The sequence below is a fragment of the Leucopleurus acutus genome (assembly GCF_964270905.1).
Source record: "Leucopleurus acutus genome assembly, chromosome: 1".
NCBI classification, from domain to species: Eukaryota; Metazoa; Chordata; class Mammalia; order Artiodactyla; family Delphinidae; genus Leucopleurus; species Leucopleurus acutus.
Genome location: NC_139142.1, coordinates 87,294,855 through 87,317,045, shown reverse-complemented (window position 1 = coordinate 87,317,045; position 22,191 = coordinate 87,294,855). Strand labels below are relative to the sequence as shown.

General features: G+C 57.1%; 2 protein-coding genes across 3 annotated transcripts; one reads left to right on the top strand and one right to left on the bottom strand.

Moving 5' to 3' along the window:
- Positions 1–7: 7 nt before the first annotated feature.
- LOC309957543 (dual oxidase maturation factor 2-like) lies at positions 8–3,291 on the bottom strand (the record flags this gene model as incomplete). The annotated part of the gene is made up of 6 exons (XM_082832838.1): positions 8–201; positions 558–772; positions 1,131–1,344; positions 1,604–1,738; positions 2,033–2,090; positions 3,145–3,291. 6 exons carry the CDS (start codon positions 3,289–3,291, stop codon positions 8–10), a joined length of 963 nt encoding a protein of 320 aa, XP_082688964.1.
- A 1,118-nt stretch (positions 3,292–4,409) lies between these two features.
- On the top strand, positions 4,410–21,737 carry LOC309957530 (dual oxidase 2; the record flags this gene model as incomplete). Of its 2 annotated transcripts, none has more annotated exons than XM_082832820.1 (33): positions 4,410–4,482; positions 4,770–4,859; positions 5,111–5,275; positions 5,874–6,061; positions 6,216–6,417; positions 6,516–6,682; positions 7,063–7,123; positions 7,272–7,368; positions 7,812–7,902; positions 8,177–8,279; positions 8,766–8,929; positions 9,464–9,639; positions 9,841–9,959; positions 10,321–10,458; positions 10,682–10,795; positions 10,993–11,195; positions 11,491–11,676; positions 12,468–12,693; positions 12,773–12,866; positions 14,469–14,656; positions 15,178–15,247; positions 15,672–15,755; positions 16,291–16,469; positions 16,627–16,857; positions 17,018–17,117; positions 17,824–17,873; positions 18,165–18,292; positions 18,544–18,697; positions 19,973–20,205; positions 20,421–20,579; positions 20,903–21,058; positions 21,209–21,337; positions 21,615–21,737. In XM_082832820.1, the coding sequence occupies 33 exons, from the start codon at positions 4,413–4,415 to the stop codon at positions 21,735–21,737; spliced, it is 4,638 nt and encodes a 1,545-aa protein (XP_082688946.1). The 2 variants fall into 2 exon arrangements, with proteins under 2 accessions (XP_082688946.1, XP_082688945.1); XM_082832819.1 differs by having other exon boundaries at positions 4,413–4,482; positions 14,469–14,660; positions 15,161–15,247.
- Positions 21,738–22,191: the final 454 nt, after the last annotated feature.

Below are 22,191 nucleotides of genomic sequence, written 5' to 3'. Positions count from 1 at the left end.
GTCCCTTTCACAGGTTAGTACTGATGGTTAAGTCTGAGCCCCAGAACTGCTTATGCAGTGGGTTGTTGAGGATGAGAGAAGAGCTCCCTTTCGCCTGACTTTCGAGGCCCTTGACGCTTCCATCCAAGAAGGTGCGAAGAGCGCTGGTCCGAGCGTAGTGGAGACTCAGCACCGCAACTCCGAGGAGGAGGCACAGGATGCCTGCGTTAGCGCAGTCGCGGGTAAAGAGGGCGGTTAGGGCTCCAGAACCCGGCCGCCCGACTCCATCTATTGGAGGTATTTGCGTTTCTTCCCCAGACACACGCACCACGGAAAGACCTCTAATATGGCATACATGATACACGGGTTCGCACGCCACTGGGGCAAGATACCGAACCCTTCCGAACTCCCTTCCCCTCCTCTGTAAAATAGGCACAACAGTGCCTGCCTCTACGAACTACTGAGAGGGGCAAATTAGATAATATATGTGAACTCATTATGCAAACCGGAAAGCGCACGCTGGGATAAATCTCGTCTCTGCCCCCAGACACCCGGGGGCCGGTTCCCTCGGTCCTCACCCGTGGCCAGTGTGATCCAAAAGGCGGCACCGTAGTGAGTGGTGAGCTCGGAGGAGCCAAGGCGGAGCTGGCAGAGAGACACGCTGGAGATGGAGGCGAAGGCGAAGACGGAGAAGAGTACGAAGGCGCCGGTGATCAGGAGAGCCAGGCCTCCGTAGTGCGGGGCCGGCATGGAGAGCAGCACGTTGGAGAGGAGCCAGAAGCAGAACGCCACCCTGCGGGGAGGGGACCAGCGGAGCTGTGAGCCGGATTCCCCCAGCCCGCTCGGGTTCCCACGGGCTCGCCTCCCCTACCTCCCGGCCCCAGAACAAAAGCCCGGGGCTGGGATGGCGGAGGCGCAGGGAAACACTGGAGGGGAGTAGCCGGCGCCCAGCCATTGCTGGGTCTCTTCGGATTCCCACGGTCTGTACGGACCTCGTGACCATCTGCTCGCGAGGCGGCAACTCTCACCCCAAGCGCGTCGGTCTGTAACTGTAGCTCACATCCTCCGGCTCACATGCCCCCACCCCGACCCCCGCTACACACACGCACGCGCGCGCGCAAGTACGCAAAGTGTCTTCTTTCCGCGCTCACCACAGCGTGGCCGAGGCGTAGTGTCCCGCCAAGCGGTATTGGCGGTAAACCCCGCAGGGGCTGCTCGGAGTGAACTTCTCCGCCAGATAGAGAACTGGATCCGGCAGCCCCTTCTGCAATGCCTCCGTGTACGCCCCAGCATAGTTTTCGCCGATCCGCCAAATGAACTGCTCGTTGTAGTCGATGGTCTCGTTCAACTGCTGCACTGGGTTCCCTGCGGAGGGCGGCGTCGTCACCCGGCTGCGTACAGCGAGGACCGGGCAACTAAGCGGATTCGGATAGGAGAGTGAGAATCTTGAGAGAAATAGGTTTGGCAGCGGTTGGGGAAAACACAAATCAATGAGAGCCAAAAGCTATTCTATATGAGCTTGTGGGAGCTGTCCTCACAGGTCCTCCAGCTGCCCCTGCCTGCCACACACCCCCAACCATGGTGTCTGTCAACCTCAGGAGTTCACTTCGCCGCAGCTCCTCACCTGTGAGTGTAACATTAACGCCCGCCAGGCCCACGTGCAGACCGACGTGGGCTCGGACGCGTGCTGCACTGAAGGCCTTGTAGGATGTATTGGTGCTAACTCTGCCCACTGACCATTCTGTGCTGAAGCGTACCGCTGTGGGGAGAGGCAAACCGTGGGGGAGGGGAAAGGTTAGGGAGAAGATTGGGGAGACGGGATTGGGAGGGTGGTGATGGGAGTTGGGACACTGCACAGAGATGGGGGGGTCTAGGAGTCCAAAGGGATATACGCGGTAAGGGTGGAAGAGTGGGCACTAGAAGGAGCCCACTAGAAAGAGAATGGGAAGAGGGAGCGGGAACCCATCCCCAGTTCTCCATTTTCCCAGGTGCCCTCAGGCCACCTCCTTCCTCACCCCAGGTCCTCTCCCCCTCCGCTGCATCACACACTCACCCACAATTTCTGCTCCTATGAACAGGCTGAGGAGAACTCTCACCAACCAGAACCAGCGCTGCAGGAACAGGAACCGGGTCAGGCCTGGGTACTGCCCAACCAGAGTCCCCAAGCTCTCCATTGACCCCATGCCACCCGGGCCTTTAGTGCTTCTGCAACTTCCCTCTCTTGCCCACTTTTCCCAGTTACATTCCTGACCTTTAAAGGCTGAAGGCAAGTCATGCAAGTCCCTCTGAGCCACTGGCATTTTCTAATGTTTTCTGGCTGCATGATTCTGCCTCCCAGTCCACCCTGCAACTGGGCTGTCTCTATCTGCTGCTCTCCCACCACCTTCATCCCCTTTCCTCTTCAGCCCTGGTCCCACCTCCTGCTTGGGTCACTGCCATGATGAGGCTCAGTGAGTCCAGAAGTGCTAGGCAGGCAGCGGTCACCTCCCTCAGGAGAGGGAGGCCTCAAGGTCTGGTCACCAAGTAGAGGAGGTGCGAACACAACCTCTCAGATATTACTAGGTGTGCCAGTTTCCCAGAAAACAAACACAAGACTCAGGGAGGCTAGGTCCTCCTAGACTTGAAAAACAGACAACTTAGGCTCTGGGAGAGGAGGGAATCTAAGAAAAAGTGCCCAGTCTGCTACAACTTCGAAGAAATTTCTGTGGAGATATCTCTGTCCCACACACATGACTCAACCCAGTGCACAGGTGAAACACAGCAGTATGAGTTGCTGGTTTCTGTCCTCTTGGCCAGAAGGTCATCACCTGAGGTCGGGATGGGAGTGGGATGGGAGTGGAGGTGCAGCCTGAGGAGAGGCAGGAGACCCCTGCAGCATGTGAAGACTAGAATCGGCACCAGGATTACTGGACTGGGCACCCACTCTCTGCAGCAGCCTCCTGAATGTTCCAACTAGGGTCAGCCTCCGGATGTCTTGTATGGGACCTCTCCCTAACCTTGGGAAGGGGTGCTTGCTGGGCCAGACTTCTGCCTATGCTCCACCTGTCTGGTTCAGTGCTTCAGTGCATGGAAGATCTTGCCGCCGTCTTAACTGTCCTATCCTCCAGAGACATGCTATCCTTGACGCCCTCCACCCCCAGACCTAAACTTCTAGTACCCCCTTACCGAGTGGCCACGAATCCCGGGTAAGATGAGTAGGAAGCTGGCAGCCAAGGCCAAGAACACCAGAATGACAATGAGTAGCGGGACGCTGATGCCGGCGGCATGCCGGGGCTGAGGGTAGAAGGGCAGCACACCGTTCCACAGAGTCATGCTGCAACCCGGCCGAGCTGGGTCTGTTCCAACGGGGAGAGCGGTCACTGGCGTCCGAGCCCGGATCCCACTTCCCTTTACCCCGTTCCCTGCGTGCGAGGACTGGACTCAATAGACAAGTCAAGTCTGAGCGCCTCGGCTTGCCCCTAAGGAAGCGCAGAAGCTAGCTGCCCTCAGACGCTCTGGGTTGGCCGGACGGAGTTAGGTAGGTGGGAGGGCCAGCTCTGCGTGTTCACTCTGCGTTTGGAAGTCGCACAAGACCTGAAATCCTTTTTATAGCAGCCTAGGCAGCATGCCGAGCCATGTCGGGGCTTTGCAGCCAGGTCCCAGAGGGATAAGGTCATGCAAATCAGAGGCGGAGGTTGCTATGCAAATGAGAGGAGCCCCACCTGCATAGCAAGAGGGTGAATTCCAGTCCAGATGCTCACATCTGGTGCTGGTCTGGCCTGAGTGGACACCTGCACAGCTGGCCTCAGAGGACCCAGAGAGGAGGGTGAGAATGAAGCCGGGGAGGCTGAGGATCTGCGGAGCTGGGGAGGAGTGGTGGGGGAGAGGCAGAGAGCAGAGCAGAGAAGCAAAGATTCCAAGAAAAAGAAGACTTCTGACCCCGATGGGGGCCCTAAGCCAGAGGTCTGAGTGGGACTTGGGACCTGATCTTCCCATCCCTCATGTCCATGCACAGGCATTCACTGAGGGGTACGAGGGACTGCAGGTTCCAGATTCCCAGCTCACTAGCCACGTTCCTTTTCCTGCCTCCTCTAGGAGAAGCAGTTCCTGAGGGGTAGGACTCGAGGCTTTGTTCGGGACCTGGGAGGCTGGAGGTAAAGTCCTGCCAGGGACTGACAAGCCCCAGAGGATTTGTGCCTCCCGGGTTCCTGTGTGTGATCGGGGTTAGTTCTTCCACGGGGTGGAGGGTGGGGACCAGTGTCACTGCCTTGAGGGCTGCTTATGCGTTTAAAAAAGTGCCCCGCAGGTGCGGGTACTTGGTGACGTTTCTAAAAGCTTCGATCCAGAAGTGGACACGGCTGGTGCCTCCTCCTCCTGTGCCAACTGTCGGTGTGGGGGACGCCTGCTCCGTGTCTCTATGTACCACCTCCCACCCTTTTGGCCACAGGGTCAGCATGGTCCGTGCAAGGCCAGAGGCCCTGGTGCTCCTGGGAGCTCTGCTGACTGCACTCCTGGACCCAGCGGGTAAGTACCAGGCGCCCCTAGTTCGGGATGTCTCCCAGTTTCCCTTGGGAGTTGGGGAAGGGAGACGTGCAGGCAAGCGGCTTCCTGAGGCTGGAAGATCGGGTGAGATGGCTGAGCGGCTCAGCCAGATGGGAAACTTCCTGGCGCAGCCTAGACGCCGGGCGAGTATCGCCACTTGGGTCGGGTTGGGGGCGCTCGGCGGTCTGGAGAAGCACGGGCCGAGGCCGTCGGGTCCCAGAGGGGTCGCAGGGAGGCTAGCACTGAGTGGACCACCCTCTGACCCACAGGAGGCCAGGACTCAGTCTCGCTGACCTGGGAAGTGCAGCGCTATGACGGCTGGTTCAACAACCTGAGGCACCACGAGCGTGGCGCTGCCGGTGCGTCCCGTCGTCTGGGGTGGAGAACGGCTAGTGGAGGGCAGGGTCGCGGGAGACCCGGGGCGGAGAAGCCGAGAGAGCGAGCCGCCAGCCGCCCGGCTGCCTGCGCCGCGAATTCCTGTACACCCCTGGGGACAGAAGAAGGGGTCTCGTCAGTGGGAGTGGGGAGTTGGAGGGAGGAGTAGAGCGAGTTTCGTGGGCTTGTTGGAGACGGAGTGCTCAGACAGAGCCCGGCTCCCTGCTTCCCACAGGCTCCCGACTGCGGCGCCTTGTACCTGCTAATTACGCGGACGGCGTGTATCAGGCTCTGGGGGAGCCGCTGCTGCCCAACCCGCGCCGACTCAGCAACGCCGCCATGCGGGGCAAAGATGGGCTGTCATCCAGCCGCAATCGCACAGTGCTGGGGGTCTTCTTCGGTGAGAGCAAAGTGGGAGAACGCGTCTTCGGTGAGGGTTGACCTGGCGCTCAGCTCAGAGCCTGGGGAGAGGGGCCCTGAGGCCTCTCTGCAAGTCCACAGGAGACCGATACAAGACCCCGAACCACTTCCTCTCCCCACCAAGCCTCACTTCAAGCCTTTCTTCCTCTTGGAGGGATTTGGGGGTGTTGATTCGGGGGTATTTGCTCTCCTAATCTTTCTCTTATCACTGACTACAAACCCAGGAGTGCCACTAACCCTCATTATAGCTCTTAGAAGCTGACTCCACTACCGCCCCTCTCCTGTTGTGATTATATCTTCTTTCCCCCGAAGAGGGAGGGAGAGGCAGGATCTGTTAGGAGAGGGGGACTGGCTTGGGGGAGCCCTTACATTAATTATATTATTTTGATTCTCCCAACAACATTATGGGGTGGGCGAGGAGGGTACTATAACCCCACTTTGCAAATTAGAAAAATGTTTTAGAGCTGGTGGCGCGGAATTTGCCTTGGAACATCTGCCTTTAGGCTCTTCAGAAATTGGCGTCAGCCTTGGCGGTGGGGAGTAGCAATTCTCACCAGTTTGCCCCCCGACGCCCGCAGGCTACCACGTGCTCTCGGACCTGGTGAGCGTGGAAAAGCCTGGCTGCCCAGCCGAGTTCCTCAACATCCACATCCCGCCCGGAGACGCCGTGTTCGATCGCGACCAGAGCGGGGACGTGGTGCTGCCCTTCCAGAGGAGCCGCTGGGACCCCGAGACCGGACAGAGCCCCAGCAACCCCCGGGACCTGGTGGGCGGGGCAGGCGGCTGGCGGGGTGGGGTGGGGCGGGACCTGAGGCAGCTGTGGAGAGGCTCCCACCACCCGCAACGGCCGCCCGGCCCTCGCCCGCCCTGAGCCGCCTCGGCCACCCGACCCCCGGCTCAGCCTCCCGCTGTCCCCGCAGACCAACGAGGCGACGGGCTGGCTGGACGGCAGCGCCATCTATGGCTCCTCGCACTCCTGGAGCGACGAGCTGCGCAGCTTCTCCGGTGGGCAGCTGGCGTCGGGGCCCGACCCCGCCTTCCCCCGGAACGCGCAGGACCCGCTGCGCATGTGGACTGCGCCCGACCCCGCCACGGGACGGCGCGGGCCCCGGGGGCTGTACGGTGAGGCGGCGGGGGCGCGGGCTTGGGGCCGACGAGGTGCGCCCCCCTCGGGCCCACCCGCGCTCAACTCCTCCCCTGTGTCCCCACCGCGCGGGCAGCCTTCGGGGCGGAGCGAGGGAACCGCGAGCCCTTCCTGCAGGCGCTGGGCCTGCTCTGGTTCCGCTACCACAACCTGTGGGCGCAGAAGCTGGCCCACCAGCACCCGCTCTGGGAGGACGAGGAGCTGTTCCAGCACGCGCGCAAGAGGGTCATCGCCACCTACCAGGTCGGTCGCGCAGCCCTGCCCCCACGTCCTTGTCCCCGGGAGACTCCGCTGCCCCGCAGAGCCCTCCATCCTTGGACAAGCCCACCCAGAAACACCCCTCCCCAGACAGCTACCGTCTAGGGAAAGTCCCTGAGAGTGATAAGGAGGCAAAGCGCTAGTTATACCAGAGGTTTTCTCGTGATTGTTATTTAGCTGCCCCTCCCCCCTGCCCTCGTTCCTCGTGGGCAACGGGAACCTCCTCCCCTCTCCTGTTTGAGTGTCTCTCCCGTGACTGCCCTGCCTGGTCCTCGTCTCACACCTAAGCCTTCCTTGAGCTCAGATCCTTCCTGGCCTGGCTGCTCCAGCGCTGACCTCCCATTTCCCCCGCTCTTGACCCTCAGAACATCGCGATGTATGAGTGGCTGCCCAGCTTCCTGCAGCAAGCACCGCCGAATTACACAGGTGAGGGAGTTTGGGGAACACCTGGGCTGAGGAGGGGTTTGAGGAGGGGGAGGGGGTCAGGATCCATAGACAAAGAAGACAGGTGGGTTCATGTGACGAGAGTGTGTGAGGCTAAAGAGCCTATTTCTCTTCTTACCCCTGTGGACAGAGTACCGCCCTTTCCTGGACCCCAGCATCTCTCCGGAGTTCCTGGTGGCCTCTGAGCAGTTCTTCTCCACCATGGTGCCCCCTGGCGTCTACATGAGGTGAGGGAGGGTCTGGCTGAGCATCACACTGGCAGAGGTGAAGAATTAGTGGTCTTGTGGGCCTGGGGCCTTTTTTACACCCCTACAGTTTCATGGGGGAAAAGAAGCAGAATTTGGTGCCCTGAAACAGCACCCTGGGGTAGGAAGTTCAGTCTTAACAGGAAAATCTCCCCATTTCCTCCTAATGGCTGAACTTCAGTTGTTGAGAGCAGGATTTGTCCAGCAGCTGGGTCACTCTCTTCCCTCTTTCCCTTCCTACCCTGTGTGGACAAAGAGCAACCTCTACCTTCAATCCGCACTCGTTGCCAAACCCCTGCCATGTTCAAGGAAGTTCCGAGGACACCTCTTAGTACTGGCCAGGCCCCCTCTGAATCCCTCGCCCCACTCAACCCCACCTCAACTTCTCTGAATTCTCTTACTGCATCCTTGATTCCCCATTTCAGAAACACCAGCTGTCATTTCCAGATGATCCTGAATGAGGGTTTTGGCAGCTCCCCAGCTCTCAGAGTCTGCAACAGCTACTGGATTCGGGAGGTCAGCCTGGGGTCAGGGGCAAGGGGAGGTGGGTCAAGGTCAGTCTCATCACACAGGCTGGGAAAAGCAACAATTCCAGTTCTTAGGTGTTGCAGCTCCAGGGTGGTGGGAGTTGAAGGGTAGAGTGATCAGAAAATTATCTGGGGACAACAGCTCAAGAGAGTCTAGGACTGGCCAAGGGCCCTTTATCCTGAGGTGCTGCAGTGGTCCTGAGAAGGACCTGGCTTTAGGGAGGGGCCTGAGAACCTACCTTGAGTGTGTTGTTTTATTCCAGAACCCCAATCTGAACAGTGCCGAGGCAGTGAATCATCTGCTGCTGGGAATGGCCTCCCAGATTTCGGAGCGGGAGGACAACATAGTGGTTGAAGATCTGAGGGGTAAGCACTGGAGGCAGAGGGGATGAGGGCCCAGAGGTCCGGGAGCCTGGGGACCCTTCTGGGTTAAGCATCAGGCAGACCTAGGGTACCTATAAAGCAGGAACATAGATAAACACACAGCAAACAGCCATTAGAAGAAAACAAGCTTTATTCTAAATTACCAACATCTGAGGGTGTGGGGGAAGGGTGGCACCACAATCTCTGGTGCTTAGGTCGCTAAAGGTTTTTGTCCAGCCCTATGCTGAGGTTAAGGAGGTGGGATGGGGAATTTACTGCTTGGTGACTAGAACAGTCCTGAGTCTTAGGGGAAGAGTTTTGCCAGAAAAATTGCCCCTGGTCACACATGATGACAGTGACCCTGCACCAAGGCAGGGCACATGTCGAGGAGTGCTGAGTGTGGGTAATGCCAACAGCCCAATTCAAGGCTGCTGGGCGAAGAAGGGTTAGAGGGACTGAGCCTAGAGCCTGGTCCTCTCTCCTCCTCAGATTACTGGCCTGGCCCTGGCAAGTTCTCCCGCACTGACTATGTGGCCAGCAGCATCCAACGTGGCCGAGATATGGGGCTGCCCAGCTATAGCCAAGCCCGACAGGCCTTGGGGCTGGAGACCCCAGGGAACTGGAGTGACCTCAACACCACCGTGGACCGTCAGGTCAGGAATAGTGATGATGATAATGGCAGCTAAAGCTTTCTTGTGGTGATACTGTTCTAAGTGCTTTACACATGTAACACATTTAATCTATGTCAAGAACGTTACAGAGTAGAGACCATAATTATCGCCATTTTACTGATGACATAATTGGTAAGTCAGTCTTGGAAGCAGGATTTAAATTCAGCCATCTGATTCCAGAGTATCCTCACCACTGCATTGCACCATTACTGCAGAGTGGCCCCTGGGTTGGGTGCCATTGTCCTATTCCTGCAGGATCTCGCCCCATGAGTTGGGTGACCCTGAAGCTGCTGATCACTGGGGATAGGCGGTCTGGGTGGTGACGCACTGGTCCTCCCACCAGACTTGTCGCCGCCTGAGGAGTGCTGCCTAGACAGAGGACACTTCCTCAGGCCTGAGCAGCAAGCCAGGCAGCTGATGGGGTCCTGTGTTTGGGGGGTGGGGCAAGAGTGGCTGCCCTCCCAACACAAAACCGTGTCCACGCTCACACGCGCCTCACTTCCTGTGTGGCCCCAGGTGCTGGAGGCCATAGCCGCCCTGTACAACCAGGACATGTCCCGGCTGGAGCTACTCCCCGGGGGGCTCCTGGAGAGCCATGGGGGCCCTGGACCCCTCTTCAGCACCATCGTCCTCGATCAGTTTGTGCGACTGCGGGATGGCGACCGCTACTGGTTTGAGAACAGCAGGAATGGGTGAGGCCTGCCTGGGTTCCCACCTCAGACTCTACCTCGGCCTGGGCCCCAGACCCTCTGCCTGTAAACAGCACCCGGACGTCCCAGCACCCCTCCCCAACCCCTCTCGATCTCTTTTCTCATCTGGGTCCCTGGGCCTGAGTTTGCTGGAGACCTGTGTCCCCTTCCCATCCCAACAATTCCTGGCTTTCTCTAACTTAGGCTATTCTCCACGGAGGAAATTGCAGAAATCAGAAACACCACTCTTCGGGACGTGCTGGTGGCTGTCACCAGCGTGAACCATAGTGCCCTGCAGCCCAATGTCTTTATTTGGCAACAAGGTGGGTGGCCTGGGAGAACACAAGCAATGGTGGCAGAGAAGAGACAGAGGTTGTGTGGGGATCACTTGGTGCTGTCCAGGGAGCTGGGCACCGGCAGCTCCTTCTGTGTTGGTCTGGGAGGCCTGCATTAGGCCACCTCCCCCAGTAGAGACTAGACTGGTTTGCAGGCTGAACCTTGTGGTCAAGTTGGGATAGATGCTGAGAGATGGGATGTGGAAGAGGAATTTTTGACGGGAACAAGTTCCAGGGAGGAGGGTTTGGGAGGGAGTGGGTACCTGGTCCTTTATAGGACAGAAGGGAAGGCTGCCTGGCCAAGGAGTGGGATCCTCAGGCCCTGAGATCTTCTGTGTCTTTCCCTCAGGTGCACCCTGCCCTCAGCCCCGGCAGCTCACAAGTGAAGGCTTGCCCCCCTGTGTGCCCCTGACTGTGACTCATTTCTTCGAGGGCAGTGGTCCTGGTTTTGGCATCACCATCGTGGCTCTGTGCTGTCTCCCCCTAGGTGAGCCCTTTACCCCTTCGCCCATTTCTCTTCTGGCTCCCCTCCTCCTCACAGACTGTCCCTGCCCCTCATTACCTGCTGGCCTGTAAGGCTAGCTCCTAGGTACATTTGAAGCCAGGCTCAAGGGGCCTTGGGAAGGGAGGGGTGGCAGCCAAAGCCTCAGTGAAGCTGTAGGCGAGGCCGTGCCCCCCCCCACCCAGTGTCTCCTTCTGACCCCCTTCAGTGAGCCTGCTTATCTCTGGGGTTGTGGCCTATTTCCGGGGCCAAGAGCTCAAGAAGCTACAAAAGAAAGGCAGAGAGAGTGTGAAGAAAGAAGCAGCCAAAGATGGAATGTCAGGTGAGATGGGGCCAAGGGGCGGGAAGAGGGAAGGGGACAGATGGGGGGGCGGTGCTGGGAGAAAGAACCAGGTTACAGATGTGGGGAGAGAGCCAGGCTTTGGGGGTGCCTGCTCAGACTGGCAGAGTGGAGCTAGCCTGAGGGCAGGGGCCTGGGGACCTCTGCTGAACCACTCTGCCCCATTGTCCCTTCCCTAGCGATGGAGTGGCCGGGACCCAGGGAGAGGAGCTATCCCATCACCATCCAGCTGCTCCCAGACAGGCGTCTGCAGGTCCTGGACAGGCGTCTCTCTGTGCTCCGCACCATCCAGCTGAGGCCCCCGCAGCAGGTCCACCTCATCCTGTCCAGCAACAGCGGACGCCGCACCCTGCTGCTCAAGATCCCCAAGGAGTATGACCTGGTATGGCCCATCCTGCCTCCCCAGCTTGGGCTGCCCTCGCACATCTCCCCTCTCATGGCGAGTCCTCTCCGGCCACCCCGTCCTCAGCTACAGAGCTCAGTTGTGAAGGCTGATGCTGGGAGGAGCCACTCCTTTCAGAGGTCCCCAGCCCCACCACACTCTCCCTCTGATCCCCTTTGAGCCTCTCACCTGGCCCCAGCCGGGATGGAATGGGGGACAGCTTTTTTCTCCATCCCCCAACCCAAGACCCTCTGAGGGGAGGCTGAACCAGAAGCTTGAGCCTTCCTCCCACCAGGTGATGCTGTTTAACTCCGAGGAAGAGCGAGGCACCTTCGTGCAGCAGCTGCAGGGCTTCTGTGAGAGCTGGACTCTGGGCCTTGATGTGGCTGAGATGAGTGAGAACGAGCTGTTCAGGAAGGCTGTGACCAAGCAGCAGCGGGGCCGCATCCTGGAGGTCTTCTTCAGACACCTCTTTGCCCAGGTGCCTGACTGTGCCTTTTGGAGGCAGGACCGGGCCCAGGGGTTGAAGGGACCCTGGGCTGGACAGGACCCTATGTGGGGTGATCTAAGCTTCTGCTCTGCGGGCTGGAGATTTCAGTTTCCTCATCTATGAAACAGTGATTAAAATAGGATCCATCCCTCTAGGTTGCTGTGAGGATTCAGGGAGATGGTCTACATCAGTGGTTCTCAAAGTGTGGCCCCTGGACCAGCAGCAGCAGGCTCATCTGGGAATTTGTTAGAAATTCAAGTCCTCAGGCCCTTCCCCAAGACCTAGGAAATCAGGAACTCTGGGGTTGGGGCCCACAAGCCCACCAGAGGCTTCTGATTCACTCTAAAGTTTGATAAACACTGTTCTATGTACAGGGTTTAGCCCAAGTGCTTGCTTCGTTATAGGCATTTAACAAATGGTAGTTACATGTATATGACTTTTAAAATCAGGCACATGACAGCCCTGTCTGAATTGACAAGAGAATGTATCTTTAGCCCCTTCCTCCCTGTCCACTTAATGTCTGCTGCAGCTTCTGTCCCCAGTGTAGGCTCTCTCACTTTGCATTCCCAAACCGTGCCCCTCCCCATTCCCACGCCATCCCCTGCTACAGTCACCCCCTCTGCAGGAAAGCAGAAGCCCAAGTCAGAAGTTTATCTAATGACCGTGAGCAGCCACCAGGACTCCCCCTTTCTGAGCTGGACTTTGGGGAGATGTGAGAGGTCACTGAACTGCTTCCAGCCTCACCTCCTTCTCTCCTTCCCCCTGCTGCTGCCCGAGTGCAGGTGCTGGACATCGGCCAGGCAGACGCCGGGACCCTGCCCCTGAATTCGTCACAGAAGGTGCGGGAGGCCCTGACGTGTGAGCTGAGCCGGGCCGAGTTTGCCGAGTCCCTGGGCCTCAAGCCCCAGGACATGTTTGTGGAGTCCATGTTTTCTCTGGCCGACAAGGACGGCAATGGCTACCTGTCCTTCCGGGAGTTCCTGGACGTCCTGGTGGTCTTCATGAAAGGTAGGGGGATGGTGGACCATCCCAGGAGTCAGGTGTCTTTCAGCAGAGAGTTGACGGGCATCCCCCTATGTCTTGCCAGGCTCCCCAGAGGACAAGTCCCGCTTGATGTTCACCATGTATGACCTTGATGGGAATGGCTTCCTCTCCAAGGACGAGTTCTTTACCATGATGCGGTATGGGGTGGGCCCCTCCAGTCCTGAGACTTCCTGATATTTTAAACAGGAAAACAGGTCAGGTCAGAGGAGGGTAGGCGAGGAGGTTATGAGTCCATCTACATTGAGAGGTGGCCTAGGTACTACTATATCCTAGACGCTCAGAGCATCCAGCTTCAGAAGTTTACCTGGCCAGGCCCCTGCCTCCAGGAGAGTCTGTATTTGCAGTGCCAACACCACCAGAAAATTCTCCCTAGTTACAAAAGACAACCAACATCAAGATGACCAGTAACAAAGGCCACTAACCCCTTCTGGATGCCTCTGGGTCTTTGCTAACTCTTCAAATGCTGTGCTTTACACAGTGAGATAATGAATCATGGAGGACGGATGCCCTGGGTTACTGCCAGTATTAATCACCATGACAGGCAGGAGGAGAAACATGGAAAGTTCTTCTATATTCCAACCCTTCTCTCCTCCTGCTTCTTAAGCCATTTCTGGTTGTGGTGTGCCGATAAAGACCAGTTTTGAGCTCACAGGCTTATTCCTGAAGACCGTGCTCCACAGCTGCCTACAGCTCTATAAGGACAGGGTTCATATCTCTCTTTGTTCCCTGCTGAATCCCCTCCTCCGCACTGTGATTGGCACATAGCAGGCATTCAATACATAGTTAACTGAATCAGATGAAACAAATAAGTAAATGAATAAACAGAATGTGTAGAACAGCCCAGACCCTTTTAACTCTTCTACCCCTGTAAGCCTCCTCATTGCTTTCAGCTTTCACCTTAACTGCCACATTCTTTACAGTCCAGATACCACAACTGGACATGGGCTTCTGAAAGGGCTAGGGCGAGGCGCATTGCAGTTGTCCCTCGCTGGGCGTGCTGCTGCAGGACCCTCTAGGAGACGGTCTCTGCCCCCAGGGGCTGAGGTCCACCTCCTTGGCCTGTACTCAGTGTGGCTCTTGCTCAGTCTCACCCTGAGCCAGTGGGATGATGTGTTTTTTAATGTGATGGCAGTGCTTGCTGTGCCGTGCACACAAAGGTCTTTTTCTGCTGGACTCACACAAACTTGCATGTTTGTTTGCTTTTGTCCCAAAGCACAGTCTAAGAAAAGAGTTATGGCCCCTGTAGCTGCCACTGTGGGTGCTGTCACATTGGGTGCGGAGATACTCCTGCCTATGCCCCAGGCTGTTGGCACAAGGAAGCAGCAGCCAGTGCAGCTGCATCTCCTCTCCCAACCCCCCGCTGGGCCACGAACGGGGTGCCCAGCGGTGGTGTGGGAGGTATCAACATAAGAGCCTGCCACGCGAGAGAGCCATGGCACCCCTGGACAAGTCCCTACACTAAGTGGACATTCATCCCAGCTGTAGGTGCCCCCCTGTTTGGGGACTGCTTTCTTTAACTGGTCAAGGTCACTTTGAATTTTGTTCTGCCTTTTGAGCCCTTGGCCACCCCACCCAGCTTAGCGTCAGCAGCAGGCTGGATGAACACCTTCTCAGTGCCATTTCCTGGGTCACTGGTAACCACATTAGATAGGCCAGGACCCACCCCACCCAGCACCTGCCTGAACCTGACCTTGCCAGGTGACAGGCTGCGTTCGTCTCTCCTCCCTCCCCCTGCCCAGGTCCTTCATCGAGATCTCCAACAACTGCCTGTCCAAGGCCCAGCTGGCTGAGGTGGTGGAGTCCATGTTCCGGGAGTCGGGCTTCCAGGACAAGCAGGAGCTGACGTGGGAGGACTTCCACTTCATGCTGCGGGACCATGACAACGAGCTCCGCGGCACCCAGCTCTGTGTCAAGGGTGGAGGTGGAGGTGTGTGAGTTTGGAAGGCGTCAGGAATGGGCGTGTCTTCAAAATGAGAGTTCCTGGTGCATAGCACTCAGGTCTTATTTCTCTTTTAGTCCTTGGTGCCTAGTAGAGAGCCAGGCACGTGTAATCAAGGGCATCACATACACCTGCGCAATTTATGCACAAAGATACCCACTGAGGGGTCAGGGCAGGCTGAAGTCCAGCCTACATTCTACACACCAACCATGTGGATTGGTCTGGGGTGTGTCTGGCCAGAGGAAGAGGCCCTATTTTCTCTACACAAAGGACCTGCAGGGTTGCATCCGCCTGGAGGGGGGCCCCTTTTCTAATTGCACTCAGTTGCCACATTGTCTAGCAGTGGCCGCCGCCCTGTGTACAGTGGGTGCTCGGTGTGGGCAGTGAGGGGAGCAAGGCTGGGGAAAGAGATGGGGACACGACCAAGTCACTGGCAAGTGCCACGGCAGCCTTCCTAGGACAGTCTCCACCCTCGTGGGGAAGCCCGTCCAGCTTCTTGTTCTCCCCAGGTACTGGAGACATTCTTAAACCAAACGTCAGCTGTCGAGTGTCATTCATCACTCGGACTTCTGGGGAACGGTGAGTGGGAATGGGGCACTGGGAGGTGCCCCGGCTGGGTCCCCTGCAGAGAAATGAAGGAGTAGGGCTGGTGGAATCAGCCCCTGGGCCAGACATTTGCTCTGAAAGTAGCTTTCAGCGCACGGTTGTTCTAGCCCAAGTTCCAGCTGCCTCACACACATAACCCCTTACTGCTCAGGAGCCTGGCTCTCTCCCTGCCCCTCCAGGACAGAATCATTCTACAGAACATGTGATCAGATCATGTTCATTCCTTCTGTCTTGCCTTCTGCCTGGCTTCTTTCTGACCGGTTTTATGGGCAGGTTCTGTGGACAGAAATGAGTCCCAGGATCTATCCCCTCCCACACCAGCCCCAACTCTGACTTGGCAGTTCTTCTCCTGGCTGCAAAGACAAGGGGAGAATGAAACCCATTTTTCTCTTCTCAGTTCTTACCCTCAGGGAGTGGGGCTCCCTTTCTCAGAAGTCCCAGAGTTGGGAGGCCCTGGGTTGAAGAAGAGGTTTGGCAAAAAGTAAGTGTTTCCCAGACCCTTGACCCGAGGAGACATGGGGAGAAGTCTCAGGGTCTCTGGTCTGCGCACACCCCCACACACAAGGAACCATCCTGAGACTCATTCCAGGTGTCCCTGACCAGATTGGCAGGCTATTGAGTTAATGACTCTTCAACCTCTTCCAACCTCTGCACCCTAATCTTCAGGCAGGGGGCCTGGCACTCGGATGCAACACCAGGCAGTGAGGGGTCTCCTGGCTCCTGCCTGCTTTGGGCACAGCAGTGAGGCCTGTGCAGGGAGCAGGAAGAAGGAAGCACAGAACAGAGAGGAGGAGGTGGAGATGGAGTCGTGGGGAGACGGAGGAGTGGGTGGAGAGGGCAAATAAAGCTGAGAGGTAAAGGCTTGGCAGAGTGGATTCTACCCCCCAAAAGCTTTTTCTTTCATCTGTTGTGGCCCATCCTGACCGCTACCAGATCACCAGGTCTCCTTCATAGGGTGGCATTTAGGGGAGGACAGGGTGCCCTGATCTCGGGCCACCTGCCTCCCATTGCTGCAGGGCAGTGGTGCCCCCTCCCCGGCTATACACAGAGGCGCTGCAGGAGAAGATGCAGCGGGGCTTCCTGGCCCAGAAGCTGCAGCAGTACAAGCGCTTTGTGGAGAACTACCGGCGGCACATCGTGGTCGTGGCAATCTTCTCAGCCATCTGTGCCGGACTGTTTGTGGAGCGTGCTTACTGTAAGGAGAGTTCCAGGTTGTGGGCAGTGGGAGGGGAGACGTGAGAGCCTTCTGGTTGTTATTCTTGATCCTCAGGCATCTGGATAGGGGAGCCCAGCTGTTCTGACTGGGGTCCAGGCTTCTGTGCTGTGCTGATCCACCCCCACTGTGCCCCCAGACTATGCCTTTGCCTCGCCACCCTCGGGCATTGCAGAGACCACCCTCGTGGGCATCATCCTGTCGCGGGGCACGGCGGCCAGCGTCTCCTTCATGTTCTCCTACATCCTGCTCACCATGTGCCGCAACCTCATCACCTTCCTGAGAGAGACCTTCCTCAACCGCTACGTGCCCTTCGATGCCGCCGTGGACTTCCATCGCTGGATCGCCATGGCTGCTGTCGTCCTGGCCAGTATGTGGCTCCTGGGCACGCTCGCCACTGCTGCAGTCCCCTGGGTCGAGCTGTGGGGGAGGCAGTGGGGAGACTGGAGCTACTTATACTTCCTGTTCTCCTCGGGGCTGGAGGTAGAGTTGGCCCTGGAGGCGTCTCTAACAGGATGTGTCTCTTTCAGTTTTGCACAGTGCTGGCCACGTGGTGAATGTCTACATCTTCTCAGTCAGCCCCCTCAGCCTGCTGGCCTGCATCTTCCCCAGCGTCTTTGTGAATGATGGGTCAGTTTTGGGGAGGGTCCCCCTTGGGAATCCTGGGGCAGGCCTCAGGGTACAAAAGAAAAGAGGTAGATGGCCCTAGACCCTCCACTCTCTCACTAAGTGAGGGCGAGAAGCTAGCATCCTTGGGGAAGCTGAGAGATGACTTCCTTGCCCTCAGGAAGGAAGCAGGCCGTAATTGGCCAGGAAAGGAGTTTGGGAGATGAAGTCGGAGCCTCTTTCTCACGTGTACCTGACACATAGCTTGCTATCTCAGCCTACTGTCCATTCACTGGGCAAATATTTGTGGAATACGTCCTGTGTGTCCATCCAGGAGCCAAAGAGTAGGGATGCCAAGATACATGCAGTCGTTCAACAAATATTTATTGAGCATTTACTCTGTGCTGGGCATTGTTTGAGCATAGGGATAGAGCATGGAGGTAAGCTCCCTGCCCTCATGGAGCTTACAGAATATGAACCAAGCACTTCAAGGAAGCAAAGGTCAGCTGCAGTAGGAGAATTCAAGATAACACAGGAGGAAGAATTGCTTTGAGATCAGAGGGTGGAACTGCAGGAGGCTGGGTGCCGTGTTCTTTGGAAGGACCCTTGGCCATCTGGGTTGAGGCCCAGTAACCTCCTCATTCAAGGCCGTCAGGAACAGAGTCACATTGCAACAGTGGTGGAGCCCCTCCTGCCCCAGCCTGAGGCTCTGGGTGTCTTTGTCCTACAGGTCCAAGCTTCCCCAGAAGTTCTACTGGTGGTTTTTCCAGACAGTCCCAGGTAAAGAGTAGACTGTATGTGGAGTCTGGGGTTTCTGTCTGAGGACTTTTGCTTTTGTCCTCCCTCATCTTCCCATGAATACACACTTGTCTATAGTGGTCATAGGATCCCTTTGCAGCCTCCAGCACAAGCCTCAGCTCCAGCTTCTTTGGGCAAGCTGTTCTGGGAGCCAGGGAGGGATGAGAGAGGTCAGGGAAGAAGAGCGGAATGGGGAAATGCCCTCTGGCATTCTCAGCCCAGGCTGAGGTCCCGAGGCCAGGGGCTCTCTGACCCTGTCCCCGCTGCCCCCAGGTATGACAGGGGTGCTCCTGCTCCTGGTTCTCGCCATCATGTACGTCTTCGCCTCCCACCACTTCCGGCGCCGCAGCTTCCGGGGCTTCTGGCTGACCCACCACCTCTACATTCTGCTCTACGTGCTGGTGAGGGACTTCTCTGGGCAGGGCCAGGCCACAAGGCAGAGATGAGCACTCATGATGTGGGGAGGGAGCAGGGTGAATTGGACGCGAGATCTCAGACCGAGACCCCAGACCCGAGACCACAGCCTATGGAGCCTATGCCAGCCCCACCTACCCTGCCCAGGCCCAGGGCCCAGGCAGGAAGTATCTGGGTAGGGTGGGTGCAGGAAGGGGGCCAGCTGGGCCTGAGCTATACTAACTGGCCATGTCTCCAGCTCATCATTCACGGCAGCTTCGCTCTGATCCAACTGCCCCGTTTCCACATCTACTTCCTGGTGCCAGCACTTATCTATGTGGGGGACAAGCTGGTGAGCCTGAGCCGGAAGAAGGTGGAGATAGGCGTGGTGAAAGCAGAACTGCTGCCTTCAGGTACCAGGCCTGGCCTGACCCTCGGTGGGCAGCATTGGAGGTCAACTCATGGGACGTGGGAAGACAGCTCCCCAGGCCTCCTCATCCCATTGCTGCCTCTGTTAGCCTCTCAGGGACCCCTGCAGCTTTCCTGATGGAACTACAGCCCCCAAAAGAGCTGTGTTTAGTTCCCAGGAGGACTTACAGACAGTGAGAAGTGACTATGAGAAGAGGAGGCTGAAAGTGCATTCAGAGGTGTTTAAGGACAAGAAAGACCCGCGCTTGTGTGGCCTGGGTGCAGGGTGGGGAACCATACATCCCTCTCCCATTCCTTCACTCAGAATAACCTCTCTTCAGAGACAGATAAATGGCCCAGACTACAAGAGTCTGTTGTTGATAGTCAATGTTGGCCAGAGTGGGGATTCACATCAATGTAAAGGGTGGTGGAAGATGACTTAAGTGACAAGGGGCCAGCTAACCTTCAGGACTCACATAGTAAGAAAATTAACCTCACTTCAACTGTATATCAATCAAGATTATTTAAGAACAAAGTCTCAGCATGGTATTAGCATGCCTTCTGCATCCTCCAGTACTTGCGAATCTCCTTTTTCCACAAAGAGAGAACAAGCCTGAGGCTCAGCTATGGTCAGGCAAAAAACAGTATCCAGCTAAAATTTGATAAAACATGGTACCTTCTGTTTAGACCACACGATACTTAGGCAAGGCAATGTAGGGTATTGGTTAAGAGCTTGGACTCTGGAGCTAGATAGAGCACGGCCTCTGGAGCTAGATAGAGCACATGATGCTGGTTTTCTACTCACCTTAGGGACCTAAATGTTCTTCTCAAGGTAAATTGAATTGAAAAAGTAAGTCAATTTAAAGAAAAATGTTAGATAAATGATAGTGCAGCAGGTGTGCTGATATGGCCCACCATAAAGGTAACCCTCATATGGTGGAGGTTTGGCAAACACTGAGATGGTACCTGGGGAGCCTGAGGTCCCCTGACCTAATAGGCTGGTATCCAGGACAGTGGTGTCAGGCCTGGGCCCTTAGTGGGAAGAAGCAGCAAAGAGGAGGGGAGGGGCTGGAACAGGAGAGCAGAGAAGCCCAGCTCTTGAGTTACCCAGGAAACAGAGAAGGGCGCCCTCCAACTCCCAGCCCCAGAAGCCATACTCGCTCAGATCATGTTACTACTCCCTGTGCCTCAGGTGTGTGGAGAGGACAGGGTACCTGCCAGTCCTCAGGTACCAGGAGCAAGCCCTCTGATCCCTGCCCCTCCCTGCCCATGACCCCCAGGAGTGACCCACCTCGAGTTCCAGCGGCCCCAAGACTTTGAGTACAAGTCAGGACAGTGGGTGCGGATCGCCTGCCTGGCTCTGGGGACCAACGAGTACCACCCCTTCACCCTGACTTCTGCGCCCCATGAGGACACGCTTAGCCTGCACATCCGGGCAGCAGGGCCCTGGACCACCCGCCTCAGGGAGATCTACTCACCCCTGACGGGTGACAGCTGTGCCAAACATCCAAAGGTGCCCATCACTGGGAACCACTTTTGGGGTTCTGGCATTGATAGAAGGTCCCCACCCTCCCCGACCTTGGGATAAGATGCTCCAGCCACCCCAAAGCCAGACTGGGAGAGGGCTGGGGTGCCTCAAAGAAACTAGTTCTCCCTGTCCTCCCCGCCCCCCCCCCCTCAGAGCTGGGGAAGGGCCAGGCTCATCTCATCTTCCTCTTCTGTTGGCAGCTGTACCTCGATGGACCATTTGGAGAGGGCCACCAGGAGTGGCATAAGTTTGAGGTGTCCGTGCTGGTGGGAGGGGGCATTGGGGTCACCCCCTTTGCCTCCATCCTCAAAGACCTGGTCTTCAAGTCATCCTTAGGCAGCCAAATGCTCTGTAAAAAGGTGAGTGTCCCTCTCCCATTCTTCAAAGAAATGGGGACAGACAGCCTGATTGTGTCCCCACATCCCAGCAGAGTAGCATGATAAAAAGTCCCTGGCTCCTAGGCAACTGGTTCTGCTGGGACCATTCATACCCAGTTGCCCAGATGGCAAACATTTGAGGGAGGGTAGGAGGTGTAGCCAGAAGAGCCTCTGCTGGGATCTGTGGCTAAGAAGCCTTGGATCAGGCCTGTGGGGGTCCAGGGCTTCCCACCATCTCAGTATAAGCATCTGGGTAGAGGAATCTTGAGCTGAGCTGAGTCAGAGCTTTAGTTGTGTGTCCCCAGATCTACTTCATCTGGGTGACACGGACCCAGCGGCAGTTTGAGTGGCTGGCTGACATCATCCGGGAGGTGGAGGAGAATGACCACCAGGACCTGGTGTCTGTGCACATCTACATCACCCAGCTGGCTGAGAAGTTTGACCTCAGGACCACCATGCTGGTACGTCAGGGCCGGCCAGGCAGGGCAGCTCAGTGGGTATGTGGGTTGAGGGTAAGGATGGCCAAGGCAGGTGGGTGGACCGCCATCTGGACTAGGAGCTGACCCTGGCTCTGCCTGGCTGTGACCTTCCTCCTCTACTCCCTCCCCCAGTACATCTGTGAGCGGCACTTCCAGAAGGTACTGAACCGGAGTCTGTTCACGGGCTTGCGCTCCATCACCCACTTTGGCCGACCCCCCTTCGAACCCTTCTTCGACTCTCTGCAGGAGGTCCACCCAAAGGTCAGTCCCACCCCGACCCATCCTTCCCCTGCCAGGACTTCCTGGCCCTCAAGCAGCCTGCAGCTGGGTACTGAGCAGAGGACCTCAGGATGGGGTCAAGCATTGGAGAAGGGCTTCAAACCCCACCCCCTGCCTCCCCAACTCAAGCTGTCTTCTCAGGGCCTGGGGTCAATGGCCTGGTCATTCCAGCCAGACTTGAGAAGCAGCTCCCTCCTGGGGAGGAAGCCCACAGGCCTCTGCTTCTCTGCAACCACTGCCCCCCCCACACACTTGACAGGTGAGGAAGATTGGGGTGTTTAGCTGCGGCCCTCCAGGAATGACCAAGAATGTAGAGAAGGCCTGTCAGCTCATCAACAGGAAGGACCAGGCCCACTTTGTGCACCACTATGAGAACTTCTGAGCCCTCCCTCCCTGGTTCCTGATCCCTCCGTGGACCAGCCCTGCCAGCAGTTTCTGTCAGAATTCACCTCAGGCCTCAGCTGGAGAGCTGGAAGAGCCTCTCCCTCATTGCCCCATCTGTCCCAGGCTCTGAGAAGATAGAGGAGACCCTTCTAGCTTAAGCCACAGCAGGCTGTGGCAGACAAAGTGGGGAGGGGACAGTCCCTGCCTTGTGACAACTATGGAGGTGAAGAGATACAACCGCATTTTCCTCTGATAGGTCCCCATGTCTGTTTTCCTCCCAGAAAATCAATGTATTGCTTTGGTATTTTCTTGGCCTAGGCATTTGAGGGAGGACAGGGTGGGGATACCTGGTGTGAAGAGAGGGTTCAGAGTGAGAATCTCCTCAGAGCCCAGCTCAGAAGTTGCGATGCTAAACCTGGATGGCCTGCCTGCCTCAATTCAGTCTCCGAGGC